The following is a 22,220-nucleotide window of genomic DNA, read 5'->3' on the forward strand; positions in this document are numbered from 1 at the left end:
CCATCACATCTGCAGTAATGAGTGGTCCCTCTCGAAATATACCGAGGGCCTCACTGGGGCCCTTACAGATCTCTGTCTAACCTCCTGACTGCACCTAGCTGCCCTATCTTCTCTCCAACTTGTCCTTGCACACTCCCCAGCAGCACTTAACTGTCCCCTACCCCTACCCTGCTATTCCGCCCCCTCTCTGTCCCAGCCTCCTCCTTGCCCCCACCCAGTTCTCTCTCACACTGTGCGCTGCTGCTGCTGCTGCTCATAGTCTGGCTTCAGCTGCCAGAGACTGTAGTCTGTGTGTGTGTGTGTGTGTGTGTGTGTGTGTGTGTGTGTGTGTGTGTGTGTGTGTGAGTGAGTGTGATCTATTTTAGCAAAGGCCTTGTTGGCCGAAAGCTTGTTTTGTGACACTCTCTTTGTTGTGCCCATCTGCGACTCAGCATCTCTGCTATACGGTGAGTATCAACTATCCTTTGCATAATATTGATAAGAAATTCCTATTATATGACCCATGTACTGTCACTACTGCCATGTATTACATACTAAATTTGTTTTCCAGTGGAGGCTTTGGTTGACTTGTCACCTTGTCATCAAATGTTTGTGTTTCCCAATCGAAAGCCACTTCCTTTCGGCTGCTAACAGAGTAGTTGTGCAGAATCAACTGTCATTATAGGACTCTACCTTACACCTGTTGCAAATGGACACCACACCACACACAGACACAAATTTGAATAAAGCGAACAGCAGGGAAAAGAAAAAGGAATGTGGCATGAGGAACGTTTGGACATGGCTCACTTGCTTGGCAGTGTAACACTATAAGCATTTAACCACAATGCCATTTCTCTTCCCAGCTTGTCTATATTGCCCTTCTTGTTCTTGGACCATTCACTGTTTCTATTTTGCTTTTTGTGTCACAGTTCAGTACATCTTCTTCCTGTTTTCATGCTTGATCTGGGTGCAGTTTATGATGGGCTGTTCATTAGGCTCTCTTACCAGTATATTTGAAAAGGAGGGGGGAGGGGGTGCAATGGGGACTTTTCCTTGTTATAACTAAGAAATGCGTGCATTGATCCGATAGCTAAAATTCAAGAGTTGGTATTGTGTGTTCTGAACCATGGCTGCGTCAAATATCGGTAGAGGATGGGCCTGAGATACCTACTTATGACAATACCAGCATCAGCAAGCAATTAAGCAGTAGCTATTACCAAATATTTTGTGTTACTCATTGTCTTCTTTTCTTATTTTGAAATGAGTGAAGAGACTATGTATGGTCCATCACAGAGTTTTGTTATGACCCTTGCAATACCAAAAGGGATCAGTGGTTCCTATGACCGTGTGTATGTTCTGCTTTCGTAGAAACACAAAACACAAATGCAGGCTGATTGCTCTACAAGAGGAAGGCAGGAGATGTTTTCCTACCCCCTCCTCTCCTTTTGACAGTCAGAATTCTAGCGTGTTCACATGTGCAGCCTACTGTCAGTTTATAATGCCCTCTCTCTGCACTACAGTGAAAAAAAAAAATCTATTAATGTATTTAGACCACGTAAAGTATTCCCCTCGCATGCAAATAGTTATTTTGGTTCTACTTTTACACTAAGTACCTTGTAAGTTCTGTGCGTAGTGTTGCCAAGTATGGGTCGCACGGCTATGAATGACCACGAAATCAGTATTCCACAGATTCTGAGTTAGCAAATTGAGTGAGGAAAAAAATAATGTCGAGAAGTGCCTTAAATCAGAGAAACATGCTGTTCATTGGCAGGAGACTGCAACTTCTCAATAGAAACAATCATTTGTTGAAATCTCAAATTGACCCAAAAGAAGAAGACAAGCAAAGACCATTTTGGAAAAAGACTGTAGAAGTTTTTGTTAAACCAAAGATTCCAGTCAAAATACTACATAATTACAATTTTTCGTTCCGAGGCATCTAGCGTGAAATCCTTTTAAATTTGTACATCTAATCATTCACAAACAAAAAATAAATTACATGTGAATTTCGGCAAAAATAGGTGCTACATTGTCAGACCTCTACTAACTGGTCACTCAGCATAGGCAACCTGCATTAAAGTGTCTGTAGTTGTGAAACAGCTATCCACTAAATAGGAAGCAGCTAACTGAAAGAATGGAGCAACGGTCCATGCGGATGTAAGGAGCAACCAGCTGCACTATAAGGTAAGACATATCCTGGAAGGGAACTCATAAGCCATTCAGTTGTGTGGTAAAAATGTGACATGTCACTTAAGGATTTGAGCTCAAGCAGCATTACAAAGTGCATAAAATACCTTCAGGATTAACAGTCAGTACGAGTGTCAGGAGGAGAAGGAAAAAAAGAGAGACTGTAATGTGGTGATCAAAACCTGTTAACCAAGTAATGTAACACTGACTCAACTAATATACAGAAACATAAAACAAAAACTGAAGTATCCTAAGATAATCAATACAGCTTAAAATAAGGTAAAGGCATCTATGATGCAATCCTGGACTTCCACATGGTTGCGGAAAGAAGATCTAATTACTAGTACTACAGTTACACTTGTGTATTATTGTTTGTGGGAGACATTATAAAGGCAGTGAAAGAAAACTTCGTTGCACACTTATACCAATACAAAGGTGCACTGTACAGACCAAAGAGGTATGTTTCATAAATTACTGAAGGCAATGTGATGAATACACAGGATGAAAGGAAAGTGGGTCAATGCTAATCATCTTACAAGCATAAACAAACCACACTCACTCATCATCATGTTACAAAAACACTCAGCGCGACTGCTAAGGATTCTAGGTGAATTCATCGCTGGAGCTCATAATACAAATGCAAAGAGATTCAGCACCATTACAGCTACTACCGTAGTTTTTACACTACATTTATAAATATTTCTTTTACATTTTGGAGTGAAATAGTTTTGTATTTTTGCTCTGTTCAATTTTTAATTTTTTAGTTGGCATTATAACATACAATATAACTTTTTTCCAAGAGAAACGATATTTTGATATCTGCATGTGGCATAGGGATTTTCTGTGAATCTTGAAATTTTCCCAGCTTATTGAATATTAGACATTGTTGCTTTTCTATTACACAATATTTCTTCTGGACACTAGTCAGATATATTCAGGTGAGTCATTGAAGATAGTTCAGATAGTCTATGACAGTGCACCTGAAGATGTCTGGCAAGGTGACCAGATGACAGGCCACACACCCAGAACATGATTGAGTAATTTACTCTTTATTCATATCAGTACTTACACTGTAATGGATTAAAGAAATTACATTTACTAAAGCGTACCTTCTCCTTTCACCTTCTTGTTTGGAGTTGTTTCCTGATCTGCTTGCCGTTTATCACCTAATGTAACAACCATAAGAATCTTATTAAACATATTAACAGGACAAAAAAGTTCAATTTAGTGATATGTGCTGAGCAGACGAAAGAAAACCTTGATTACAAAACAGAAAATGAAGAAATTATTTCATGATGAAACTGCACCTGCAGGCTGTCACTGAAATAGACCATATACAAGCATTTTCTTGAGAGGAAAGGTAAACTGGAAGACAAAGATAATATTAGCACGTAAGAGTTATAGGCACAGGAACACTTAAAAAAAAAAAATAAAACAACAAAATTCTAACAACTACATAGTCACACTGCAATAACCTGTCAAAGTATCTTTATTTTATACATTTAGTCAGACGAGGTGTTATTTCAGACTCACTGTGTGTGTGTGTGTGTGTGTGTGTGTGTGTGTGTGTGTGTGTGTGTACGTGCATGCAAGAAGTCGATAAAAATAAGTGGAAATGTAAAGAATGAAATTTAGTGCCATATATTTTTACACTCGTATGCAACAGTTAATTACTTTTAATTGGTTTCTGATAAATTATGATTATTATGATTATTATTATTATTATTATTGTTGTTTTTATTACTTACTACAAGAAAGATAGAGAAATTTTCTTGCATTTCAATCAGTTTTTGTATTTACAGATATTTCAACCCATAAGCTTTAGCTCTTTGAATACAATATATTAATATGGATAAAATGTAGGACCCAGTTTCCTTCCCCACGTGTGCACTATCAATGAGTCACTTGTACTGTATTTTACCTATGTGAGGTGATTTTTATCTTTGCGAGTTACTAATGTCTCTTAGTAATTACATTATTACCAAAATGCAAATATGAAACTTTTAAAACACACTCTCATCCAGAGAATAGCTGTGAATTGATATGTAGATAATATTCATTGTGGCTGCAATAAAATATATTAATATTGGAACAAGTTTTACATTCTGCAAAATGGTATATCTTCTATCACCAAAAGTTAACAAATAAGGCACAATTCCATAAAGGTAAGCTATAAGGTTTGTCACCATATTCTACTGAAAATGTAGGCTGTAAAGCACATGAATGTTCTGAAGATAGTTATTTCTGAAAATGATGTCCACTTGTTGCACAATTATGAAAAATCCTAGCACATTTTTTTTCACTACTACTTAAGAAAAAAATTTAGAACAATAAATTTCATAATATAGTTAAAGCACACATTATGAAATTATTAAACATCAGCTACAGCTTACAGACCCAATCTGATACACTTTCACATACCAGATATATTTTCCACGAATCTGCTAATATCTGAGAACAAGCAGCTCACAACCACCACATCAGTCTCAGAATCCACAGTGAAACGTTTGCAACTATGTTTCCTTTTAGTTCTATTGTAAAATCCCTATTTTATTTTTCTATCTCTTGTCAAGTAACCCCGGCCCCTCCCTCCTCCTCCTCCTCCTCCTCCTCCTTAGTCTTCTGTGTCCTATTTGCAACAATAATCTGGCATTCTCAGAGAGATCATATTCCTGTCATATAAAAATTCACTTCACCAGTTTCCTTCTAAAACACAAAATTTTCATGTACTGACACCCCCCCCCCCCCCCCCAGTTTTCAGGTATGGGAATTATGTTTTCTTAGTATGAAAGGCAAATTTGTTGTACCATTTGGATATGGCCATTTCACGCCCATGTTCACTCATCTCTCTCTCATTCATTGTCTTTCCAAATCGAAACTTATTTTATCTTGCAAAAAAAAAAAAAAAAAGGTAGTTTTACATCAAAATAATGAAAAATCTGTGTTCACAAAGCACTGGCAGAGCAAATGACACAATAATATGAAAAACTAAAGATTCTGGTATCTATACTTATTTTGTGAAAATGTTGGCATTAAAAGGACACCCAGAATCCCAAACCACGACAAACACATCATGACACGATCAGACAAGATTCCATTATTCCTTACAGGCTACAATCAGTGTTTTCAGTACTTAAACAAATTTCACTCATGAAGTTCTATGAAGCTGTTCAATATCAGAGTATTTCACAAAGACAGTTTAGATAAATTTAACATAGCAGATCTTATGTTAATGTTCGTATCAAAATAATGTTTTTGCTCTGAATTCCTCAATGCCACCATTTTCCCTGTCCATTTTAATCTTTTCAATCACTCTAATTATGTACAACTGGTGTTCTTAAATTTTCCATTACCTGTATCAACATTACATATAGTTCTTGAAATACTTGATGAAATTGCTGCTTTTTCTCTAATATAATTGTCTCTACAGTAAAAAATTTCAATTACTGGAATTGTTTATTTTGTAAATCAGCTTACTAACACACAAAACATAAAGACCCATCATCAGCATAATTAAATAAAAGACAGGAAAGGACAGGGGAAAGGTGTGTTTCGCACACTACACAGAATAATACTGGCGTAAACATCTTCAGCATTAAATTCCAAATTACTTCACTTTTTATTCATCTGAATCAATAGCTTCCCATTATGTGATGCAAAACCAGAACATATGGTTTTGCATTTTGTTTTCATACCACAAACTACGTACCAGTTGTATACAGTACTTCTTTACTGTTGCTGCATCTGTCCAATTTGTCTGCAACCTAAGGCATTTGATACGGAAAGTGTAATAAATACACATTTGGAGTTAATAGAATGAAACAAAAATACAGATCAAAGCAACTCGTTCTTGAGTTTTGGTGTCAGGCCTCCAGTTCCTAGACTCCCTTAGAATCAGATGACAGAAAAGTTGAATGACGAATAATACATACCTCGGTAAATGTTACACACATAATATAAAACTACACTCTTGCCTTTGCAAGCAAGTTTCACCTCAAAATATAGATTCTTCTTGTTTCTAGGCCAGCAATTACCTGTACCTTACCTGAACACAGACATTATCCAAACTCAGCAAAGGCACTGGAAATGTAACTAATATTTTTGAATTCACATTTTCTACAACTGTAATGTATTTCCACTGACCTCTGCAACCCCTGCTGGCAATCTAGAATACACATGCAGTCATACAGCAAGAAAAAAGAAAAAGGGAAGGAAAGAAGAACACTTAATGGAAGAGATTTAACATCAACTCTAAAAGATCAAAAACAGCCAAAGATGTTCAGCAGACAAATGCATTCGAGCACAGATACTGAGTCGAGATGTTAGGAATCAATGGAAAAACAATTAAATTTCTCAAAAAGCTCAGGTTGACTGGAAGTATGGAGGTGATGAGTTGAACGGGCATGTTAATTGCTTAAACTGACAAGTTAACTGTGATGTACTTTACCAATCAGTTTTCGAACAGTGGAATGCAGGCGTGAGAAAAGAGAGAGGATTTACTGAAAGCTGGTAAAATAAAATGCAATCAGCAGATCAGACAACTCTTGAACAGCGGTGTGTGTCCAATAAGAAACTAAATGGCAGTGCCGAAAATATAAAAGCTTTCAGGTGATATCACTGTACAACCAGAAGAAAAATACAGCTGAAAAGAAAGAATTGAACTACAAAGACCACTATTTTGTCTTGTACATCTGTGGTAACAATTTTAGATGTAAGGGCAATCCTGGAACAAAAATATTAACACTGCATCAAACAATGAGAATGGACTCTCCTGCAAGCAATGGACAAACAAACTCGGGCAGGGTAGGCAACCTGCGCACACCACAAACTACCTGAGAAAATTTACCTCAGCCCCAGATGCAGGCTTCCCCACTCATGGAATAGTGTTTGACTGAAAATACATTACATATTTAAGCAAGGCAGCCCCAGGCAGGTGTGATTACATTTCGGGATGGGGACCAACCTGTGGCAGAGGATGGAGGTAGGGGGGGCGGAGGCATGAGCTGCTTGTCCCTGTCCAAGTTGAGTGTGCCTGAACCTTGTTGTGTCCCCATATTGGACGTACTTGATGTGAGTATCTGTGGCTGCGACTGTTGATGCTGCTGTTGCTGTGACTGTGACTGCTGCTGCTGCTGTTGCTGCTGCTGTTGTGGTTGTTGCTGCTGTGGTGGATGTTGCTGCTGCTGCTGTGGCTGCTGCTGCTGTTCAGGTTGTTGCTGGCGTTGCATCATTTCATCCATTCTGGGAGTAAGAACACAGTTAATTACATTTATAGAGAACATTAAACTTTCAGCTGCCCTCTGGCACAGGTCGTTGTCCTACACACATGGCACCATCTTTAGTAAAAAATGTTGACAAAAGTATTAAGATACCATTCAATAACATTTTAAATGTAGATATATCTACAGTTTAAGACTGGCCAATACTTCCAAATGACTCATAATATATCAACCCATTTATGGGTCAGACTACACAAACTGATGATAGGGTGCAGATAAACAGCTAATACAAAATGCACAGGGTGTGCTTCAAACAATGAGCAGCTGTAATACAGAAGAGAGAAGAGATGATTAAGAAGACTGTAGTGAATAATCCAAGGGTTAAAATGGTGAGTACAACAACGTTTCCGCAACCCATGTAAGCGAACTACTCTCTGTATACAGCACAAAAATGAATTACAATTTCAACGAGTACCCTCCTCACAGGAAGTGTATCAATGCAAATATTCCTACTGAAGTTAAATGAGGCTCTCTAAATGATATGAGAAGACGAACAACTTTAGCATATAGCAATGAGGGAGACAGAATTGGAGAAGTTGTAATTTATTGGATTACGTAAATGAAATTACTCACACAATGACACTCATTCCTTTAACATATCTTAAACGAAATGCGATTTCAAGACAGGTTTCAACAACGATATAAGGACTGTGCACTGTCTGTCAGTTTCCACAGAACCACTTACGACACACTTAACGCATATCCACTACCTGCAGTGAGATTTATAGATAACTTATATTCAGTTAGGATAATTAATGTTTTAAAGTACTAAGTTTCATTCTGACAGCGTTATGGAATATATGCTTGAGATTAGTCACAAACTTAATTTGTTTGATGTTATATGAATGATAACTTAATTAAGAAAACATTACTATCATTATTTCTGCATGGGCATGTGCAAGAGTTTGACATAGCAAGGTCAACAATGGCAGGATGTATAACAGAAGGAAAGTTCAATGTCTTCAAGAAAATGGAGGATTATAAATGGGTTAATAAACTGGAGAGGAATCAAGCAGTGACTTCACAACCATCTCAATACAGTATTGCCTTTATCTGTTCTTAGTGATGTTGATTTTTATCTGAGTCTATTTTAAATTGGACAAAAGGCAGTCAAACCAATCCTGGTAAAAGAAAACAATTACACATCAACCAACAAGCAGCAAAGAGTATTTGAAATTTGGCATTTTATATCAGTGAAAGCAAGTACTTAATAAACTCATGACTGTTCAGTCATAATGTATGGAATAATGGGTGTATTCATCTAGTTTCAATCTTTGGTAATGGCAACTAGTGGCATAGTTAAAAAATGTGCAGTGAGTGCTGTGATAGCCAACTAAATAACTGTTAAAATTTCCTACAATTATAATCAAGTAGGCATATGCTGTAATACTGAAGTACAAAACATAATTACATAGTCAGTTATTCAGTACACATGGCCAAAACTGAGCTACTTCTTAAGGCACATGTCTACTAGCAAGTAACTTCTGCAAGCACTTGCTGAGGTGTTTGCAGCAGAACAAAAATTTGCACAAGTTTCCTTCTGCAAGTCACTTGGGCAAGTTAATTTCAGGAATTTGCTACAAATACTTGCAGAAGTGTTTCCACATATAGGAAAATGTAACTTTACAGTGTCATGCTTAAGAACCAGAACAGCCACCACCACTGATGTATTATTATTGTTGAAGAAAAAATGAGATGAAAAACAAAGAGTTAAGAAAAAAAGAAATTTTTATGCAAAGAAATGGATTCAGAGGCACACATATTTAAGTTATCAAGAAACCTATTGAATGAACAAAAATCAGAAGACTTTGCTCAGACTAAAAACTTGCTGAGAATGTCATACGTATATTTTGAAAACCTCTTGTCTGTTTTATAATAAAATGTTTGAGAACAGGCAATAAAAATGCTGCAAGCTGTATGATCAAGAGATCACGATGTAATTGCTCTTTGATTTTCGCAAACTGTATTTATTACAAACATAATGCATTTATATTTACACTAAGTTTTAAAAATTCATCTAAAATTTAAAGACGTCTCTACTGCCAGTTTATTTCCCCTTCTGATAAAACAAAGTAATTGGTAAATTCATTTAGCACTTTCCTGGCTGACAGCTGCCATTTATATAGGTTTATCAGTTCCAATGGTATGTTTGCTTCAGTCTTCTGATTTCACACCTTTCTCCTTTTCGACATTGACCTTTTCATATCGGTGTCGAACATAAAATGTCTGCAAGTTTGGGGAAAACTTCTAACAACTGGCAAGTACTGTTTCCACTAACTTTCAGAAGATACATATGCCTGTTGACAAAAGTTGCAGAAGTCTACTTGGTGGTGCTTCCACAGGAAAGAACATACAAAACTAGTTTCTGCAAGTGACTCATAGAAGTTTACTTGCTAGCTGACACATACCTTTATGTTTCTGTAGTAAGACATACAAGTCCTTCAAATGCCTGCACCTAGGAGTAAATGATAGTAGAAGCTTTCCGTCATTAACAAGCACTCAACAAAATCCTTCACTAGAGCTTTGACTATCTATCATTATGCCTGGAAATGAGGGACATTCTACCCACAATCCTTTCCACCACTCCTAAAGTGGTGTTCCAACACCCGCCCAATGTATACAACATCCTGGTCCTTCCCTATGCCACTCCTAACCTCTTGCCATAGCGATCATATCTCTGTGGAAGACCCAGCTGCAAGACCTGTCCGATTCACCCTTCCAACTTACCCTACTCCTAGTCCTGTCACAGGCTTGTCCTATCCCATCAGAGGCAGAGCCACTTGCAAAAACAGCAATTTTGTATACCAGATGTACTGCAATTTCTGTGCAGTATTTTATGTGGGCGAGACCACTGACGAGTTGAAACTTCCTGGCAGATTGAAACTGTGTGCCCGAGCGAGACTCTAGCTCGAAGACCTTTGCCTTTTGTGGGCAAGTGCTCTACCATCTGAGCTACAGAAGCATGACTCGCACCCGGTACTCACAGCTTTACTTCTGCCAGTATCTCGTCTCCTACCTTCCAAACTTTACAGAAGCTCCTTGCGAATCTTTCAGATCTAGCACTCCTGAAAGAAAGGATACTGCGGAGACATGGCTTAGCCACAGCCTGGGGGATGTTTCCAGAATGAGATTTTCACTCTGCAGTGGAGTGTGCGCTGATATGAAACTTCCTGGCAGATTAAAACTGTGTGCCCGACTGAGACTCGAACTCGGGACCTCTGCCTTTCGCGGGCAAGTGCTCTACCATCTGAGCTACCGAAGCACGACTCACGCCCGGTCCTCACAGCTGTGCTTCTGCCAGTATCTCGTCTCCTACCTTCCAAACTCGAACTCGGGACCTTTGCCTTTCGCTAGTTCTGCAAGGTTCACAGGAGAGTTTCTGTAAAGTTTGGAAGGTAGGAGACGAGACACTAGCAGAAGTAAAGCTGTGAGTACCGGGCGTGAGTCGTGCTTCGGTAGCTCAGATGGTAGAGCATTTGCCCGCAAAAGGCAAAGGTCCCGAGTTCGAGTCTCGGTCGGGCACACAGTTTTAATCTGCCAGGAAGTTTCATATCAGCGCACACTCCACTGCAGAGTGAAAATCTCATTCTGGAAGCACTGACGAGTTGTCCAACATATTGAATGGCCTCCACCACCTAATTGTGGCCTAGAGAAGAGTTGACCACCTAGTGGCGGCACATGCTGATGACCACATGATGTTCAATTTAAAAGGCTGCTTCAGAACCTATACCATATGGCTCCCTCCTCCCAGCACCACCTTTTCTGAACGACATAGATGGAAGTTATCTTTGTAATACATCTTTTGGTTTTGTAATCCTCCTGGACTCAGTTTCTGCTAACCCTGTGCACCCAAACCCTCTATCCAACAGGTTCCCCTTTCTTTGTCCTGCACCCTCTCCCAATCCACTCCTCCATGTCGTTTTCATCATTGTCATGTATGACATGAGCCTTTCAGCTCTGGTGCTTGTGTGTTGCATCTCTGTCCAGCACGCCTCCTGCCTCCCTCTGAGCAATCATTGTGTGTTTAGCCGGCACAATGTAGCAGCACAGGTGTGTGTGTGTGTGTGTGTGTGTGTGTGTGTGTGTGTGTGTTTGCGTGCTGCTACCTGGTGAGTTGTGTTCTTTACTACTGAATACATTTTGCCAGAGCTTTCTATATCATCCTATGCTCCCATCTTTCTGCTTCACTAAGCATTAAGCAAATCTACTAAAGGTTCTACTCAGCTCAACACACCGATTCTTTAAATTATCCATGGTACAAGTTTCCAAAGACTGTTAGGACTCATTTTTAGTGAGAAAATCAATTATTTTCAAACAAGAAATTTGAGGAACTGGCACTTCCCATTCTCCTTTATGTACATAGTGGAAGTTTCTGTGATGAAGGAATTATTATGTCGGAAATAACCATGACTGTGGTAATTCAAATGGGTCTATGGACAAATACCACCTTCAGTCACAAAATTAATTTTATTTTAAATTATACACAATAACATTTCTTACCCTGTGTCTCCATCTTGAGATGCTTTCACTCTTACAGTGTTTACAAATATTGTTGTAGGTGCTGTCCTGAATCAACAAAAACAATGCCACATCAAGCAGATACAAATAACATTATGATAAAAAATAGATTATTGTTACAGGTAGATGTCTTTCATACCAGTGCTATGTAAAGTGGCAACACAAAAACAGAAAATAATGAAGTGTAACACAGTGCTAAATAACACTTAAGGGGGGAAAAAAAAGACATTCATTGTCAGCAAACTCAACATAAAAGTTTGTGTATAATGCCGTGACTCTTCATGATTTCCTGGCAGATTTGTTCAGTATATGGCTCTTGGGTTTGAAATCAGTTCACAATGCGCAAAGCCCACAATATTTCTTTGACACAACTGCTCAGCATCGTAAAGCTGCTGGCAAGTAGCAACAGCCAGTGTCCCCACTACAATGGACTTCTTGTGGAAGCCTCATCTGAAAGTCATGCATATGTAACTCAAAGAAATATTGGATTTACAAAATGTAACCTAGCATCAGACCCAAGAGCCATGTATTCTGTACAAAAATGATTCATAAAACTGTTTAATACTAGGTCTACAACTTTGCTTCTGCCGTTTTTTCTCGAAGTTCGGGGCTTTATTGTGAAAACTTACAAAAAAATTATGATTCATAGTATTGCTGATTGCTGGCCACTACATTCTCCCACCTTTTGGGTAGCATACAAATCCCGTGGCGGAAGAACTGGGCATCTTTTGTGGGGACCCATGAATCAATTCCATTTTGCACTTGTTCATACGATCAGAAGTGCTGGTCAGCCAGATTGTATGCCACTGATCGAAAAAGGTGTTAGTCAGAGAGAGCAATGTACGGAGAATACGGTAGGAGGAATAAGACTTCTCATTTCAACATTTCCATGTCTATTTTGACGGGTTTTATGTCATGGGGTCGAGCACTGACCTGCTGCAAAATTACCTTTACGTGCCTATCGCTGTTTTGTGGCCGTTTGTGTTTCAGTGCAGGCTTGAACGCATCAACTGCTTTCAATAATGATGTCCTGTGACTGTCTTCGTCTATTTCAGTAGCCACAAAAATGTTCTGTCTTCCCCCACCATGCTGGTCTTCGACATCAAAATCACCATTCTTAAGGCATTGAAAACATTCTCTGCACATTCTTCCACTAATAGTTCCCTCACCATTGGTCTTATGCAGCATTTTAAGAGCCACAGCCACAGATTTCTTCATATTAAATCATAAAATTAAAACTTCCCACAAATGGCGAGAAATGGGTACAGAAGTTGATGTACTTAATCAAGAATAACCTTATGATGCAATCCCAAATCGACTAATATTTTTATGGCATTATTTTTACAGATGCCTAAGCTTATTGTATTACGCCTATGACCATCCACCTGAACCCCACTTGCTGCTACTGCCGTCTATTGCAAAACGGCGGAAGCAAATTTGTAGATCTAATACAGTTGTGACTCTATTCTCTGAAATGAACAGGAGTATGATACCCTAATACATAACAATTTAGTATCCTCTGAAAGTTTATAACTTTCAATGTAGCAGTTTTATAACATCTTCGGACACAAACTTTGATCATTGGTTTGCTGACATGTAATGTTATATTGTGTAGTATCCTTAAGTGTTGTGATTTAGAACTATGTTACAATATACTATTTATGGTAATACATAACTCTATCCACAACAATAATCCATTTTATCATAGTTCCCTTTATATTTACTCTATATAATATTTTTGTCATCAAATACAAGAAACCACAAAGGGACACAAGTTGATGCTTATGAGCCACAGCCCTTGAAAATGGATCCACAAAGTGTGAAATATTATTATGTATAACTTAAAACAAAATTATATCTAAAAACAAAGATGATGTGACTTACCATACGGAAGCACTGGCAGGTCGATAGACACACAAACAAACACAAACATACACACAAAATTCAAGCTTTCGCAACCAACGGTTGCTTCGTCAGGAAAGAGGGAAGGAGAGGGAAAGACGTAAGGATGTGGGTTTTAAGGGAGAGGGTAAGGAGTCATTCCAATCCCGGGAGCAAAAAGACTTACCTTAGGGGGAAAAGAGGACGGGTATACACTCGCGCACACACACACACACACACACACACACACACACACACACACACACACACACACACACACACACACACACACATCCATCTGCACATACACAGACACAAGCAGACATTTGTAAAGGCAAAGCGTTTTCCCAAACTCTTTGCCTTTACAAATGTCTGCTTGTGTCTGTGTATGTGCGAATGGATAGGTGTGTGTGTGCGAGTGTATACCTGTCCTTTTTCCCCCTAAGGTAAGTCTTTCCGCTCCCGGGACTGGAATGACTCCTTACCCTCTCCCTTAAAACCCACATCCTTTCGTCTTTCCCTCTCCTTCCCTCTTTCCTGACGAAGCAACCGGTGGTTGCGAAAGCTTGAATTTTGTGTGTATGTTTGTGTGTCTATCAACCTGCCAGCGCTTTCGTATGGTAAGTCACATCATCTTTGTTTTAAATATATTTTTCCCGCGTGGAATGTTTCCCTCTATTATATTCATATCATTAATTAAAACAAAATTATTTATAGATTGTAGGAGGAATTTACAAGTACATTCACAAAAATATAAGTACATGAGTTTTTGTACTACCAGGTGTAGTAGGTTCCTAATATATTTTTTCTTCTGTGTTCAGCAGAACCATCACAAAAATAAAACACTTGTCTATACATTCTCTGATGCTTTGTTTCTCTGATTAGTAAATTCTCTCTGTGATCTACCACGGAAGTCTTGCTCATTTCAATATATTTCTTTCTACCAACTTCCTTTTTAGGCATCCTTCTACTTTAGTTTAATGAGTTGCATCACGTCAACAACAGTTCAACATATAATCTGGTGTCTTATGAGTATACTTTTACAGGAATCCATATGTATGAGATTAAAAATATCACAGAAAAGAAGCAAAGTATTCGTATACTTACCTTAATGGAATACAGCACAGACATTATATTAAAACTTGTATGATCTAAGGTACAAGAAGTCCCCCAAAAATGACACAACATCTTCAGTGAGCAGCATAATATGAATATGATGTCCCATTCAACATTTTACTGGGACTGAGTGAGGTGGCACAGTGGTAGGACAGCAGACTCACATTTAGGCTCATAACAGTTCAAATCCACATCTGGCCACCCATATCTAGATTTTCATTGGCTTCCCTAAATTGTTTAAGGCAAATGCTGGGACTGCTGCTTTCAAAAGGACGCATCCTATTTCTTTTCCAATACCAGCTTGCACTCCATCTGTAACGACCTCATCTATAGGATGGTAAACCCTCAACTTCCTTTTTATTTTGCAGTAAAAGGAAAATGTGATTATCAACAACACACTTAATGGAATTATAGTGGAGCAATTACTCCAATTCTTCATTTGTCTTATTTAACACCAAATAGCCATAAAAATATTTTTATATGTAGTACCAATGAAGAGGTAATAAGCACCAGAATATGAAATCAAATATTCCCATCTGTCAGTCTGAGCAGTGGTTCTGACAGGCAGTAAAAATATCAGAAACACATAAACATAGGATACTGTAGTTTTGTTAACAAATTAATAAATAAAAATGACACAGCTGACAAGTTTGGCAATTATGTGTGTATAATACTTGTGATTCAAACTGATGTAATAAGTTCAATATCAAAATCCAAAACAGTTACTACTGCTGCCAAAGTTGGTGCAGGTGTAAAACAATGAATTATTAGCCAGGACTGTACTTCCTACCAAACATATTTCCAAAGCACATTTAGTCTTGTTTTCCCTTAAAAAAAATAAGGAAAAATTTGAACAAAGGCAAGGATAAGGGGTGGGTAACTCCTAAGATGAAAAGTATATTGTGTTAAGAAGAGAGAGCTCTATGTAATACTGTGAACAAGTATAAGTCAAGATGTGAAACAGTATTACCACCAATATGGTCAAATCCTCCACTCTGTTATTAAAATCACCCCTCACTTATGTAGTATGCTCAAAACATAAAACACTGACAGAATAAGGCAAAAACTATTTGAATCATTTAACAAGAAACAGAACAAAACTAGTCATTCAAATTCAATGAGAACTTCCTCACAGTGGCTACAAACACTGCACCAAGTAAAAAACAACCAAATACAGAAATGTGAAGACACTGCATATATCACCAACAGACATTAGCTTCAGAAAACATAATGTAACTGGATAGATAAAACATCTACTCACTAAGTGGCAGCAGGAGGATATATATATAAAAGGTATTACAATTTGCAAGCTTTCAGAGCCAGTGGCTCCTCCTCTTGGCAGGAGGAGGAGAGGTTTAGGAAAAGGTCTACTGGGAAAAGTCGTCCAGAACCTCAGGTCAGGGAATACTTACCAGACAGGATGAGAAGGAAAGACTGATTGTTGGTGACTGCACTGGAAGATCTCTCCTTCTCGTCTAGTAAATCTTCCCCGACTCAGAGTTCTGGATGACTTTTATGAACTCTATCCCTTTCCCTAAATTTCACCAGTTCTTTTCCTTCATCCCTCTTCCTTCCCCTTCTACCCTTCTGCTGGAAGAAGGAGCCACTGGCTCCAAAAGCTTGCAAATTGTAATACCTCTTATGTATGTATGTATTCTCCTGCTGCCACTTGGTGGCTACATTTTTTTTTCTATGGACTTACATTATAGTTCCAATAATTGATTATTTTCACTGATCTACACATTAGTTTCAAATATATGATCCCTCAGGAGATAGCAGAATTCATCATGTCACCAACGAATAGTGATTCTGGTGACTAAGATGGTGTTTCTAGCAGAATAACAAATATTGAACTGACTTGATAGGATTACCTTAAGCTGCCTTTGTAATCAGTTAATCACTTGGAGTATATTTCTTAATAGACTACAATATGCTATAGTAACATCCATCTACAAAACTGGAGATAACAAGCCAGCTCTTATTATATAGAGCTACATCATTTCTGCCAATTTTTTCAAAAGTGTCTGAGGACAACAAAAAATTATTTTGTTAGTATATTCTGTGACTTTGTCAAAACCATTGACTGCGTGCATCACAAAGCTATCAATAAATTCACTTGAGGGTTTTGTTCCCTTAGAATAACCTCTCACTGTGTTGACCTAAAGGTAAGAGTATTGCCTTATTTTACAGATCTACAATCCCTATTGTCTTATGCAATTATCTTATGGGGCAATGCAACTGAAGCAAATAAAGTGCTTGTTCAGCAGCAGAAAGCAGTTAAGAATACTTTGTAAAGAAGATAAGCACACATCTTGCAGCCTTTTTAAGGAACTTGGAATTTTTACACTATTTTCACAATATATTTACTCCTTAATGGTTTTTGTCACTGACAACAAAAAATTAGTTTCAAATGTGATATACATAGTCACAGAACACAAAAATAATGTTTATGTAGACTCTGCCTCCTTGACCAGGATACAGAATGGAGTTATGCACTCTAGTGGTAGTATATTCAACGACCGGTCACCTAACATAAACTAAGAAAGTGGGAATCTCTACCAATTCAAACCATACCTCATTAGCTAATCTTTCTGTAAATTATCCAAAATCTAGATTCAGGGACAGAAAGATTCTGTAAGCCACATGGTATGAAGCAACATTTGCAGTATGACAAGTTATAATGTATTATAAACAGGATTTAGTATTTACAGATACAAAAAATATTTTCTTTGACAAATACCACTGTGATCAAGTCAATGTCAAACTACTAATAGCCAAGATGAGAAAATTAATTGAAAACAATAAAGCCAAAAATAAAGCAAAACCTGCAATTTTAAGTGACATCGGGAAATCCTGGGTCTTTTTTGAAATGCCACAAAATTTGGGATTTTTCATGTTCCCACATATAAAAATTGTAAATATGAATGCTGTAATTACATTTTGACTTTTTTCTCAATTCTGAGAACTGCAAGAACCCTAAAATAATGGTTGATTTTCTGAGTAAAGAACTAAGATTCTAGGTGTAATGTGAAGGAAATTGCCTTCCAGTATCAGTTTTAGTTGTCAATGTGACGTAGCCCAACACTTTTGCACAACCTATCGTACAAAATATGGCACCTTTCTGAGAGATATTTACACCTGATATTTCTGTAGTACGGAAGTAAAAATATTAAAAACACCAAATGGGGCACTTTGATTTTGTGAACACACAAATCATCATGACAGTTATACCTTTCAGTCTAACCAAGGTCCCAACCTACACAGCAGATCATGCTGTCACCACAAATTTGATACAAAAAATATCAAAAATAATATTGAACACCAGCTGAAACCCAGATAAATGACATCACGAGTTCTTCATTGTGAATGGCCGATGAAAGAAAACCGAGTGGGTGAGATGTTGACTTATGTGTTTGTGAAGTTACAGTGCTGTAATTTGTGATTTTTGTATTTATAATAGCATACTGCAAAAATATGCAGTTTAATTAATGCAGGACATTAAATATCTACGGATTGGCAAGCAAAAATATATGAACATTTGACATCACCAGATAAAAACATTAATTTTATTCCAAGTTAAAAATAAGACTGTCTCATTATGATGTGAAAACAAATTTTTGATGCTTTTTAAATAATATGAAGGCACAAATACTTCAGGTAGAGTGAAGGAAACACGAAATCCACTGGGATGCACTGTCAAACAAAGCTAACTATTCTTATGGTCATAGATCCATGTATTACTTATGTGTTCACAGTTCTAGGTTATTTCTTCTCAGCCACAGGATGTAAATGAACTCAATTAATGCTAACATGGCAAAGAATATATTGTGTGTACATAGAATGGTGGGTCTCAACCATGTAAGATATTGTGAAAGGCTACAAATTGCTTCATAATTTAGTGGAAAAGCAACTTTCCATGTCTGCAGGATATGTGGACATTGTCAAATGTGTGATGTTGTGCTAAAGGCACTTTATTTTCCATGATCAAAATTATATCTGTGATGGCTACTTTACATTGTAGTGAAATATGAAGGATCAGTGGCATAATGTCTCAGAAGAGAACTTTGGCAATGCTTTCTTCTGAAAAACTTTCAACAGTTAGTTTTACTTTAATTGATTGGATTTAATGGGTTGAGTATAAATGATTTGTTCTTTACTAATGTAAATAAATTAGATCTGTTATGTTAATGAATATGTAATTGATAATAATCATTTCATTTTCAACATAACGCTGAAAAACCATGATATAAGACAAAAGGAAGAACACAAGGTTCTTCAGGAACTAATACCACAATTCGCAAAAATATCTCCAAAATCGGCAGAAAATAACTACAAAAGTGGAATAAAATAACACTGATATAACCCATAAAATAAAAACTATTTTTTCTTTTCCCTACTAATAGCAGATAAATAGCTATATAATAAAACTGAGGAAACAGCAGCCTTTTTTTCCAAAATAGCAGCTGCTTTACTTATTTACTTGGTTAAATTTCATTGGCATTAAGCATGAATAGCACTGAGCAGTATAGTGATACCTCATTGTTTATACGGCAGTCTTATGTTAATGAAAGCATCACACGCCGCCCCCCCCCCCCCCCCCCACACACACACACACCACACACACCCCAATCACACCAAAAGAGAAGGGAGAGGGACAGGGGGGAATCGGTGGGGGAGAATATGTTTGTCACTTTGAAGATTTGAAGGACATCATGAAAGGACATTGTCAATTTTTAAAAAAAAGAAAAGCACAGGCCAAGTACATACAAAAACTCGGAAGCGGAAGATTTGTCCAGATTGTAAAATTTAGTCAATTATGGAGCCTACAGGGTTTAGAATTAGAAGCCTTTCCATGAGATGGCCATAAAAGGAAACTATGGGAAGTGGTGAAGCATTAATTGGAAGAATTATTCATCCACAACTCTACAGTACAAGAGAAAGAATGCATATAAAGGAGAGGCTGACATATAGGAAACACAGCAAGGAGGAAACTAGGAAAGATTCATGAGACAATTTATTGAAACATAATATGTTAACAATCAAACCTTTTGTTTAAATTTAAGGCTACAGTGTATCTATGCAGACAGAATGATTTGGTTTGATTTATTCATACAGGGATCATCTCACAATGGTATAGGATTTGTCATCACAATAAAATGAAAGTAAACAGCCCAAACATATACACTCACATAGAATGTATGTTTTCATGATAGTAGGAGATGTGTCTTATAATTTACAAAGGTGAAATAAGCTCAAATACACCCAAGGAATACTCATTCAGTAGATGATGTGATTTGTGGAAGAGGCAGGGCCACCAGGTAACTGCGACTGTGGAACACATCATCCGCCACACACCGTCAGGTGGCTTGTGGAGTATGGATGTAGATGTAGATGTAGTTAGTTAAGACATTGCATGAATCCCAACATGTATGAACCATATGATGACTTTCACTAAACTAAATAATATTACAACAGAATGCAGAATGGCGAGTGGCAGGATGTTGCACTGAGGAACACATTTAGGTCCTTAGAACAAACTCAGCACTGCATTTCAGACCAGCATTCCTCAGAGGTTCTTTTTTTTCCCCTTGAGGAATTCATCTGATGAAGGCTGAACACTAAGAAGCTGCGACTATGCAACTCACGATAATTCAGCATAACAAGAGATAATCGTCCCCATGTCCCCTTTCTCTCTTGTTAGTTTGTAGAAGTGTTTCTTGAAGATAGAAAAATATTTACAAAGATTACACTGCTTACATGATAAAACAAGTGAATCATAGGTTTGGTGATTACGAGGTGAGTACATATTCAGCATTGAGCAAGGATATATTAATGGGCCATGTTTGCTTAGTATGAGCTAAAATTCCAGACAATACCAAGACACACAAATGATATTGTCAATGTACAACAGAACTCTTTGGACACTGCATTTAGCCCTTTGTCATCCAGGGTGATGTTCAAAGATGTTGAAAGCAATGTAAGTGAGATGACACAGGGTCATGAATGTATGGAAGTATATGGTGATGTGGGTGTAAGATAATAAATGTACTTCAGCAGGATAAATTCTTAGAATGTATTTAGCAGTGGTATACAATCAAACTGAAGTCTTGGGTGTAACTATTACAAACTAGTTTCCATGTATGGTTTAATGACAGAGAGTTTGTGATTTTTGTGGGAAAGAGCAAACATAGAATTTATGAGAAATAGAAACTCCAGGTAGGAATATTAACAATGTAGGAAAAGATAGATTGCTACTTACCATAAACATGACACATTAAGTTGCAGACAGACACAATTAAAATAGACTTCAGCAGAAAAAGAGATGCACACACCATTCATTCAGATAATCAAGCACAACTCCGGCAGCTCAGCCTCGAATTGCTGGAGCTGGCGGTCATGTGTGTCAGGTGTGTCTGCTTGTGTTAGTTAACGGTGTATGTTTCTCTTTTCCTGAGAAAGATTGTGGCTGGAAGCATATGTGTAAGTGTCTTTTAATTGTGCCTGTCCACAACTTAAAGTGTCGTGTTTACATTGTGTCATGTTTACAATAAGTAGCAGTCTGTCTTTTTCTACATAATTAATTTATGAGGTAAATGAGGAATACATGAAAATTTGGAAATCTGATCTCTAGACCTATGAGATCAACTCCTAACGTTACTTTATGACATTTTAACTGAACGTGTAATGAAAACAAGGGAAGGGTGAACAAAAAAAGGAGCAGGTAAAAAAATACTATCAAAAGTGGAGACAGAAAAGCGATGGAATGTGAGAAGTGTATGCAATTAGGAAATGTGGGTTAAAAAAAGTGTCAGCAGTTGTGAATACAGTGTTTACACATATCTAACTGTGATGTAGCTGAATTAAGAAGTCCTTCAATTTAGTCTTGAGAGTGTGTACAGACTTACGGTGGGAGGGATAAGTAGTTCAATCACATAGCTGACAAATGTTGCCAATAGCTGGTGGCAATATTACCCAATATACTCTTTATAAGAAAACAAATGTCACAGAACTATATCTACAGTGGGAATCATAACAAGCACATGCCTTTAACACTTATGTGGACACAACAAAATAGTTCATGGATGAACAATGAGAAGTCGGTGTCCAATGGCAACGTACCCATTGGGCACTGACATCCAGCTGTTCATCTGTGAACTATTTCGACATGAATTACGCCAAGAGAAACTGAAGAATCGCATGTGGATATGATTTGGCAGCTGCTGAACTAAAAGTATTTTGTACAGATATGTTGAAGAATGGAGA

The 22,220-nt window shown here is 37.6% G+C and overlaps 1 protein-coding gene across 6 annotated transcripts in view; it reads right to left on the reverse strand.

Moving 5' to 3' along the window:
* LOC126199369 (uncharacterized) overlaps positions 1-22,220 on the reverse strand; it is a 329,457-nt gene that overhangs the window by 15,317 nt on the left and 291,920 nt on the right. For 4 of the 6 annotated variants that reach the window (XM_049936271.1, XM_049936270.1, XM_049936266.1 and 1 more), the window contains 3 exons: positions 11,943-12,008; positions 7,229-7,404; positions 3,273-3,329 (listed from right to left, as the gene is read on the reverse strand). In XM_049936271.1, the coding sequence (XP_049792228.1) occupies positions 3,273-3,329; positions 7,229-7,404; positions 11,943-12,008 (299 nt within the window). The remainder of the gene's footprint in view (positions 1-3,272; positions 3,330-7,228; positions 7,405-11,942; positions 12,009-22,220) is intronic. The other 2 variants (XM_049936269.1, XM_049936272.1) reach the window with 1 other exon arrangement.

The sequence above is a fragment of the Schistocerca nitens genome, chromosome 8 (assembly GCF_023898315.1).
Source record: "Schistocerca nitens isolate TAMUIC-IGC-003100 chromosome 8, iqSchNite1.1, whole genome shotgun sequence".
In the NCBI taxonomy this organism is placed as follows: domain Eukaryota; kingdom Metazoa; phylum Arthropoda; class Insecta; order Orthoptera; family Acrididae; genus Schistocerca; species Schistocerca nitens.